The sequence below is a fragment of the Dendrobates tinctorius genome, unplaced genomic scaffold (genome assembly GCF_039654945.1).
Source record: "Dendrobates tinctorius isolate UK_male_01 unplaced genomic scaffold, ASM3965494v1 ptg000086l, whole genome shotgun sequence".
NCBI lineage: Eukaryota > Metazoa > Chordata > Amphibia > Anura > Dendrobatidae > Dendrobates > Dendrobates tinctorius.
The window spans coordinates 30128703-30138281 of NW_027361754.1; the positions used below are offsets into that span (position 1 = coordinate 30128703).

Here is a 9579-nt window from a genome sequence, read left to right on the forward strand (position 1 = left end):
ATACAGTAATTACACTTGACCACTTGTACTGTCTGGCCGCCTTAAAGGGGTTGTCCACCTTTTAGTAACTATATATTCTTTTTTTACGAAAAACAATTTCAGCAAATGCGTTTCATTGAAAAAAAAACAAAACAAAAACCTGTTGCACCATTTTTGCATAAAGCCTCCTGTCTATTGCTGGCAAGATGAGTTAACGGAGAATCCTTCAGGAAGCTCGCCTTCTGACGGGACAGTTTGTAGCTTTTATCTGAGCTCCTCTCTGCTGATGTATGACCAGTGACCACATCCAAGGTGAAACTAAAATCCTGCAAAAGTGATTTTTAGCCACAAATAGAAGCATTTAAGTAAAAAAAAAATCCTCCAGCAGGTGGACTACCCCATGTTATGGGGAGCAGTTTGGTTTAAAATTATCACTTAGTGTCTAGACGGTGATTTCTGGTCGCCATCCCGCCCCATCACTAGTCACAAACTGTCACTAGCAGTAGCCCCCAGACTGTAGCACCAGAACCCTAAGTCCTTCACTAGCCAATGAGAAGCTGCAACTGCAGTCACGTGACGAGGCGGCGCTCTATCCCTCTCCTTTGCCAGTCTCGTCTGCTCTGGGCGGGTGACATTGGGAGACGCTCTATCTTCAGCCGGAACTCTCTCCTCCCCGGCGCTGGAGGTCACTTTCCGTTCCTGACGCGCTCACACTCGGGCCTCGCACTCAGACTCCGGCAGCAGCAGTAGTATCAGTATGGCGCAGGCGGCACAGAAACTGGTCAAGACCCTGACGGTGAAGACCCCTCAACTCGTGAGCGGTGAGAGGGGGGATGGGGTCTGTGGAGGAAGCAGGCGGCTCGGGGGACAGATATGGCTTCCATCGGTCGCAGTCTTGCGGTGCGGTAATTCAGTGCGGTCATAATTCGCATATTCCTGTTTGAAAGCAAAATAGTTCACCCCCCGCCACACAGAAAAACAACAAGTTAAAGTAGTGTGCCCCCCGACAAACAGCTCAAAGGGTGTGTGCCCCCCCCAACAGAAGATAGTTAAATGGGAGCATGCCCCCCTAAAAATACATACTGAAAGAATGCCCCCCGACAAACAGCTCAGAGTGTGTGTCCCCCGACAGAAGATAGTTAAATGGGAACATGCCCCCCTAAAAATACATACTGAAAGAGTGCCCCCCCGACAAACAGCTCAAAGGGTGTGTGTCCCCCGACAGAAGATAGTTAAATGAGAGCATGTCCCCCTAAAAATACATACTGAAAGAGTGCCCCCCGACAAACAGCTCAGAGTGTGTCCCTCAACAGAAGATAGTTAAATGAGAGCATGCCCCCCTAAAAATACATACTGAAAGAGTGCCCCCCCGACAAACAGCTCAAAGGGTGTGTGTCCCCTAACAGAAGATAGTTAAATGAGAGCATGCCCCCCTAAAAATACATTCTGAAAGAGTGCCCCCTGACAAACAGCTCAAAGGGTGTGTGTCCCCCGACAGAAGATAGTTAAATGAGAGCATGTCCCCCTAAAAATACATACTGAAAGAGTGCCCCCTGACAAACAGCTCAGAGTGTGTCCCTCAACAGAAGATAGTTAAATGAGAGCATGTCCCCCTAAAAATACATACTGAAAGAGTGCCCCCCGACAAACAGCTCAAAGGGTGTGTGTGTCCCGACAGAAGATAGTTAAATGGGAGCATGCCCCCCTAAAAATACATACTGAAAGAGTGCCCCCCGACAAACAGCTCAGAGTGTGTGTCCCCCGACAGAAGATAGTTAAATGGGAGCATGCCCCCCCGACAAACAGCTCAAAGGGTGTGTGTCCCCCGACAGAAGATAGTTAAATGGGAGCATGCCCCCCTAAAAATACATACTGAAAGAGTGCCCCCCGACAAACAGCTCAGAGTGTGTGTCCCCCGACAGAAGATGGTTAAATGGGAGCATGCCCCCCTAAAAATACATACTGAAAGAGTGCCCCCCGACAAACAGCTCAAAGGGTGTGTGTCCCCCGACAGAAGATAGTTAAATGAGAGCATGTCCCCCTAAAATACATACTGAAAGAGTGCCCCCCGACAAACAGCTCAAAGGGTGTGTGTCCCCCGACAGAAGATAGTTAAATGAGAGCATGTCCCCCTAAAATACATACTGAAAGAGTGCCCCCCGACAAACAGCTCAAAGGGTGTGTGTCCCCCGACAGAAGATAGTTAAATGGGAGCATGCCCCCCTAAAAATACATACTGAAAGAGTGCCCCCCGACAAACAGCTCAGAGTGTGTCCCTCAACAGAAGATAGTTAAATGAGAGCATGTCCCCCTAAAAATACATACTGAAAGAGTGCCCCTCGACAAACAGCTCAAAGGGTGTGTGTCCCCCGACAGAAGATAGTTAAATGGGAGCATGTCCCCCTAAAAATACATACTGAAAGAGTGCCCCCCGACAAACAGCTCAAAGGGTGTGTGTCCCCCGACAGAAGATAGTTAAATGGGAGCATGCCCCCCTAAAAATACATACTGAAAGAGTGCCCCCCGACAAACAGCTCAAAGGGTGTGTGTGTCCCGACAGAAGATAGTTAAATGGGAGCATGCCCCCCTTAAAATACATACTGAAAGAGTGCCCCCCCAACAAACAGCTCAGAGTGTGTGCCCCCCCCCAACAGAAGATAGTTAAATGGGAGTATGGACCCCAACAAAAAAACACAAAGGATTGTGCCCTCCACCCCAACAAAGCGGCTGAAAGGGACTGTCCCTCCCCCCTCCACACACACACATGCACCCCATAGCTCAAAAGGAATATGCCCCCCCAAAAAACAAAGCCGCTTTATTTCCAAATAAATTGAGGGGTCCTTGGTGGGCTCGTATCGTGGCCGAGGTCTCAGTGCACAGTTCTGCCCCCTGAGTTACTATCCTCGGATCCTCCCCTTATGTTGACATAAATCAGGAGCCAAGAGGACGCAGTGTCAGTGTGCGCGAGTGCGCTGTCTTCTGTCTCTGGTCCGTCTGCAGTCACTCTCTACAGACAGGAATGAGCAGATGATGGTGACAGGAGATGGGGTTGAGAGCATACTCTTACACTGAGAATGCACTCGATCAGCTCCAGCAGTGTCAGTGTGCTCGAGCGCATGCTCGTCCTCTTCCCCTGACAGTTTCTTGGGTGTGAGCCACCGCAGCAGAAAGAAGAGGGCTGAGAACTCATCTGCTCGCACTGACGCTGTTTGTGCCCACATTTCCTGCAGGGCTGCGGCTTCAAATCAGGCTGAACTCCAAAGCCAGCACTTTTAATCAACCCAAGCAGAGGATTGTAATTTAGGGGGTCGAATGTTACCGGGGGTGCACAGAGGACCCTTCCAATAAAGCAGTTCTTGTATAATGCTAAAGTAGTGAATTCTACTCTACAAGTGATTCTTTCTGGGGCTAAGTCCCCTATATAAATATAGAAATGGTTTAATTTTAGTTCTGGGGGAGATAGACATTCTTTAAGTGCCATGGTCCAGAAGGCATGCTTATCACCCCAATGCCACTGCATTATGCCGGTTAGTTGCTGTGGCACAACAGATGGCATCATCTTTGTGCTCCTATAAAGCTCAGCTTGTGGTGTCATGGGGGTTTCTTAAATGCATATATTGCAATACTGAAGTTCTAGGTTAAAATAAAAAAAAGTCCAATAAATGAAAACCTAACACACTTTCTCATGAGTTTAACGCCATAATGCAAACAAAAATTGAAATGTGAGAATTTATTTTTATTTATGCCCAAAAATGTTATTAAAAAAAAGCAATCAAAACTTTGTATATACATCAATAGTCTATCAATAAAAATGTCAGCTTGTTGCACACAAAAAAAAATCAAGCTCTCACACTGTTCCATCAGTGGAAAAATCTAAAAAGTTCCGGGTCTCATGGACGATTGCTGCAGTGTTTACACAGGATAGAGGCTGGAAATAGTTTTATTGATGGTTATTGGCCCATGAGGAAGAACTTTTACACTTCGGATCCTTCGCTTTGTGATTGGGCTGTCCCGTATTGTACATTGAAATCCCCCTTTGACTCTTGTGTTGTCGGGAGTCTGATTCATACTGAAGAACTTAATGCACAATTAACAGTAAGGGGATGTTGACACATGACCTGATGTTATATCCCTTGTGGAAGCATACCATCTGCATTTGTTTGGTCTGTCCATGGATCATTTGATATTGCTTTAAAGTCTGAAAGGGAAGCAGAGCTGCATCTGTATTATGTCACTTGTTGCTTTTTTCTTGCAGCTGCCGTCAGCTACTCTAAGCCACGACTTGCCACTTTCTGGTACTATGCCCGCATAGAGCTAACGCCACCCAGCCCTGCAGAGATTCCAAAAGCCATTGAGGGCATCAAGGGATTGGCACAGTCCTTCCAGAAGGGCCGGTTGTCTGAACTGACCGTCAGGGTAAGGTGGAAGATTGAGCCTTTATGATCAGATTTTATGGCCTTATTGATATGACAGTGCAGTTTGTTTGTTTTTTTTGCAGGTGTTTGTTTTGCTAAAGGGCATTTGTCAGCAGGGCTGTGGAGTCGGTATAAAATGGACTGACTCCTGAAATGTATAATAAATTGGGTAGAGTAGTTCAGTGCAGGATGTGCTGAATATTTTTCATAAGAATTTGGGAAAGTTATGAAATGTCCTATAAATGTCTGTTCTGTTCCCAATCTCGGCTTGAAATGAATCCGTGCTGCACCTTTTATGTGCATGCTCAGTAGTGAGGCAGTGTTGTGGAGTCAGTTGGGAATCAGCAAAATTGAGGAGTCTGAGGTTTGGCTTACTGAATCCACATCCCTGTTTGTCAGGTCCCAAAATGTTATTCCGGTGACCCTATTATGTTTAGCACTTTTTCCTGATATTTTAGTAATGTGTACAATGTTATATATTAGCACGCTTGTGCACAGTTAAGTTATAAACCCCTGATAGCCTTATTCAAATGAAACTGGGTTACGCTGAGGCGGTCATCATTCCTAGACGTGTTTGATAGCCCCTGCACTAGTTTGTCTTCTCAGCCCACCTCTGATCCTCACTATTACTGAGGCGGACTACTTTACTCCCAACATCTCGGATTCCCTGTCGTGAGTCTATTTGTGCTCCTCCTGTGATATCTGGTCCCTTGTCATGGTTCTGTTCGTCCTCCTGTGATGTCTGGTCCCTTGTCGCGGTTCTGTTTGCCCTCCTCCTATAATCTCTGGTCTGCTGTCGCGGCTTTGCTCGCACTCCTCTCGGCATCTCTGGTCTGCTGTCACGGTTCTGTTTGTGCTCCTCCCGACATCTTTGGTTCCCTTCCTGTAATTTTATATTTGCAGCAGTTTACCATCTCGGTCCCCAACCTATCTCCAGAGAAGTTGCAGCAGGACCCTCCTATTAGTGATTAAGTTGGGAGTTGTAACCATTTCTGTGTAAAGGGGTTACCCACTACGTAACCCCAATATCTGATCAGAGGGTTCTGACACCCGGAACCTTCACTGATCAGCTGTTGCCTGCTCAGATGGTGGCCAGTTATGATCTGAGCCGAACAGCACAGCTCCATACAGTGACCACTACCAGGTACTGCAGCTCAGCTCTTTATCCTGGGAATGTACTCTATGCTGCTGGACTGAGAGCGGCCACTGCCCAATGTACCGAGCCATATACTTTGTACACCCAGCTGATCAGTAGGAGTACCAGGTGCTGGAGCTCCACCAGTCTGTGATTGTTGAGCTAAGGATATAGAATGTATTAATTGTCTTGATGTTTTTGTGTCTGTACAGGAAGCCTTGAGGAATGGCCTGGTAGCCACCGAGGTCCTCTTCTGGTTTTACATTGGAGAATGCATCGGGAAAGGCGGCCTGATCGGATACAACGTCTGACATGTTTATCGCTTCTAGTTTCTTTGTCGTGTGCTGACCTGTATCTGTAAAAGCAATGGACTCAATAAATGAACCTCCAAGAGGAATTCCCAATGCTCAGTGTATACATTGCATCATTATATGTCTGGGTTTTTTCTGTTCTAGTAAATGGAATATGCGCCTGATGGACTGAACTCAGACTGCAGATAAATGCAACAGCACAATTCAGGGAATACGCACGATTCATGTGAAAAAAATACAATTGCAGTATGCACTAGTCTGAAAAAGTGGAAACCATGCTGTGAAGGTATCTCTTATGCATCAGTTATTCAGATTCTTTTTTTTTTTTTTTTGTTAGAGCTGATTAACAACTTGCAGTCAGACTTCTTTACGTTTAGAGGACGGTTCTTCAGTGCTCGGTTTTGTGCAAGTGAAAGCTGAAGCCCACCTGCTGGGGCAATTGAGCACACAAGTTTCCAGAAACACTGAGTCATCGCCTGCAAACTTGTACATCCGGTATGGCTTTTAACATCATGCATCAGCGTACTTTTGGATCTGTACTGTTGCACATCAAAATCCAAGATACCAAGAAGATTTTGATCCCCGCTGTTGAGGTGCATTCACACGCGGCAGACTTGCACCTCAAATTACTCAGTTCAGATGACTCAAAATGATTTTAGTTTCAGAAATATCTGCAACAAATCTTCAAGGTACAAATTCACTTGTAGCCACTAGAGTTGAGCGAAACAGGTCGGTCAGATTCAAAAGTCGCCGACTTTCGCCAAAGTCGGGTTTCATGAAACGAAACCCAACCACAGTGTGAAGTTGGCCATGCGGTCGGTGACCCAAGCGCCAAAGTCGGGTTTCGCCGAATGCTTGCACGTGACTTTTTTCAGCCAATGAGAGAAGCGGAGCGTAGCGGGAGGGGAAGAGAGAGATTTTGCCGCCTCTAGGGTTAAAATTCATGCCAGGTGTGTTGACAGTCCTCCACTCACTGCCAACTTTTCTCCCCATTGACTTGCATTGGGTTTCGTGTTTCACGACTTGTCCCTAAGGTCGGCCTATTTCGTTCGACTCGACTTTTGAGAAAGTCGGGTTTCATGAAACCCGACTCGACCCTAAAAAAGGCAAAGTCGCTCATCTCTAGTAGCCACGGTTTCTAATATCACATACACAGTGGCATTCCCAATCAGCGCTCGTGTCGCTGTCTCCACCTTTGTACAAATTGAACATGAAGAGGAAGACAGAGAGCAGCCTAGACTTCCTCTTCATTTTCAATTCGTATGAAGGTGAGACTGACACCAGCTCTGATTGGGCGCTGGGCTCATATGTCATCACAAAGACATGAGTGCCGACACTGCAGGAACGGTGCCAACACTGGAGGTGAGGTTTTGTTTTTTGTTTTTTTTGTTTTATTACTTATTGGGGTCAAGTGCGGGAAATGAGAAGGGGTTGTCCTAGTAGTGGACAATCCCTTTAAGACCTCAACAGGTGTTCAATGGGTTTAGATCCAGACTCATTGCTGGCCATTTCAGAACTCTCCAGTACTTTGTTTCCATCCATTTGTGGGTGCTCCTTGAAGTAGGTTTGGGGTCATATTTCATCTGGAAGACCCATGATCTAGGAAACAAACCCAGCTTTGTGACACTAGGCACTACATTGCCACCCAAAATCCTTTGGTAATCTTCAGATTTCATGATGCCTTGCACACGGTCAAGGCACCCAGTGCCAGAGGTCTTTGAACCTCCACCATATTGGACTGTGGGCACTGTTTTTTTTTTTTTGTTTGTTTGTTTTTAGTTTTTCTTTTGTAGGCATTTGCCCTCAAATGCTTTTCTAGAAGGATTTTGACTTACACACTTACATTTTGGGAAACTACAGTCTAGCTTTGTCTGTGTCAGCAGTGGAGTCCTTCTGGTTCCCCTGCCATAGCGTTTAATTTCATTTAAATGTCGACGGATAGTTCATTCTGACACTGATGCACCCTGAGCCTGCAGGACAGCTCGAATTTCTTTAGAACTTAATTGGGGCTTATCCACCATCCGGACTATCCAGCGTTGCAACATTTCATCGATTTCTTCTTTGCCATCCAGGGAGATGAGTTACAGTGCCATGGGTTGTAAAACTTCTTGATTATGTTGCGGACCGTGGACAAAGGAACCTCAAGATCTCTGGTGATGGACTGGTAACCTTCAGATTGTTGATCCTTTTTCAACAATTTTTGTTCTCGAGACCTCAGTTTTCTCTTTCTGTTCTCCATGCTTAGTGTGGTGCACACAATGCAAATATTGACTCAACTACTCCCTTTTTATCTGGTTTCAGGTGTGATTTTCATATAGCGCACACCTGTTACTTGCCACAGGTGAGTTTGAAAGAGCATCACATGCTAGACACAAAGTTGTTTACGCACAATTTTGGAAAGGTGCCAACTAGTGATGAGCGAGTTATATTCGTTGCTTTGGTTTTTCCGAGCATGCTCGTGTGTCCTCTGAGTATTTTGGCGTGCTCGGAGATTTAGTTTTCGTTGTCTCAATCTGCATGATTTGAGACTGCTAGACAGCTTGAATACATGTGTGGAATGCCTGTTTGTTGGTGAATTCTCACATGTATTCAGCCTGTCTGCAAGTCGCAAATCATGCAGATGAGACGAAAAACTAAATCTCTGAGGGCACCCGAGCATGCTCGGAAAAACCCGAATAACGAGTATACTCGCTCATCACTAGTGCCAACCGTTTTGTCTGGCTCATTTTGGGGGTTTTGTGTAAAATTATGTCCACTTGTATGTATTTTTTTTTTTTGGTCTTCTAATACAAAGGAACTAAATGTGTTTTACAAAATGTGTAATTCGAATAATTTTCTGGGAGGCGTACTTCATTTTCTGGAACAATTGCAAGGATGCCAATACTATGACTTTTAAATTGGGGGGGAAAGGGGGCCAAGTTGAAAGTGAGTAAAAAGTGAACACTGTGAAAGCATAAAAGATTTTTACACTGAGGAATGGAGCTAAAGCAACAGTGCAGGTAAAATATGAGGGATTCTTATATGTGCTTGATGCTAAAAGACAAGCCGCTATCAATCCGGCACCATGCAAATGCACTGTCATTAAATAGTGATGTTTCAAAAGTTGGGAGTATGGTTGCTCCAATATTAACCAACCAATCTCTGATTTATGTCTTATGGGTATAATAAACATGTAACCTGCAAAAAAAAAAAAATCTTGCTTGTGGTTTTCCTGCAACTTTTCTTTGGTCTCGAAAGGCTGTCAGCAAAGATATTTACATGCTGATATAGTGATAATCTGCAGGGGTTATGCACATGGCCGCATCACTATGCACCTTGACTGCAGACATGCTGCAATATTACGTTTCACCTAGTGTGGGGGAACTTAGAAGCCTTCAGTCCGGACCCAGCAGTTTTTCAGCACGGACAGATGACATTGATAATTTCACACAACTCCAAAAATGGGCCAGACAAAAGTATTGGCACCCTCAGCCTAATACTTGGTTGCACAACCTTTAGCCAAAATAACTGCGACCAACCACTTCCGGTAACCATCAATGAGTTTCTTACAATGCTCTGCTGGAATTTTAGACCATTCTTCTTTGGCAAACTGCTCCAGGTCCCTGATATTTGAAGGGTGCCTTTTCCAAACTGCCAGTTTTAGATCTCTCTACAGGTGTTCTATGGGATTCAGGTCTGGACTCATTGCTGGCCACCTTAGAAGTCACCAGTGCTTTCTCTCAAACCTTTTTCTAGTGCT

General features: G+C 45.4%; 1 protein-coding gene across 1 annotated transcript; it reads left to right on the forward strand.

Moving 5' to 3' along the window:
- Positions 1-581: 581 nt before the first annotated feature.
- ATP5MG (ATP synthase membrane subunit g) lies at positions 582-5935 on the forward strand. Its single transcript, XM_073585271.1, has 3 exons — positions 582-800; positions 4235-4395; positions 5742-5935. Exons 1-3 carry the CDS (start codon positions 737-739, stop codon positions 5838-5840), a joined length of 324 nt encoding a protein of 107 aa, XP_073441372.1. The 5' UTR covers positions 582-736; the 3' UTR covers positions 5841-5935.
- Positions 5936-9579: the final 3644 nt, after the last annotated feature.

What these genes read in the sequence shown, in the direction of transcription:
- ATP5MG (XM_073585271.1), top strand. Translation starts at nt 737, where the DNA reads ATGGCGCAGGCGGCACAGAAACTGGTCAAGACCCTGACGGTGAAGACC. An exon ending in GACCCCTCAACTCGTGAGCG is followed by an intron (nt 801 to 4,234) that starts GTGAGAGGGGGG and finishes TTTTTCTTGCAG; the next exon opens with CTGCCGTCAGCTACTCTAAG. An exon ending in TGTCTGAACTGACCGTCAGG is followed by an intron (nt 4,396 to 5,741) that starts GTAAGGTGGAAG and finishes GTGTCTGTACAG; the next exon opens with GAAGCCTTGAGGAATGGCCT.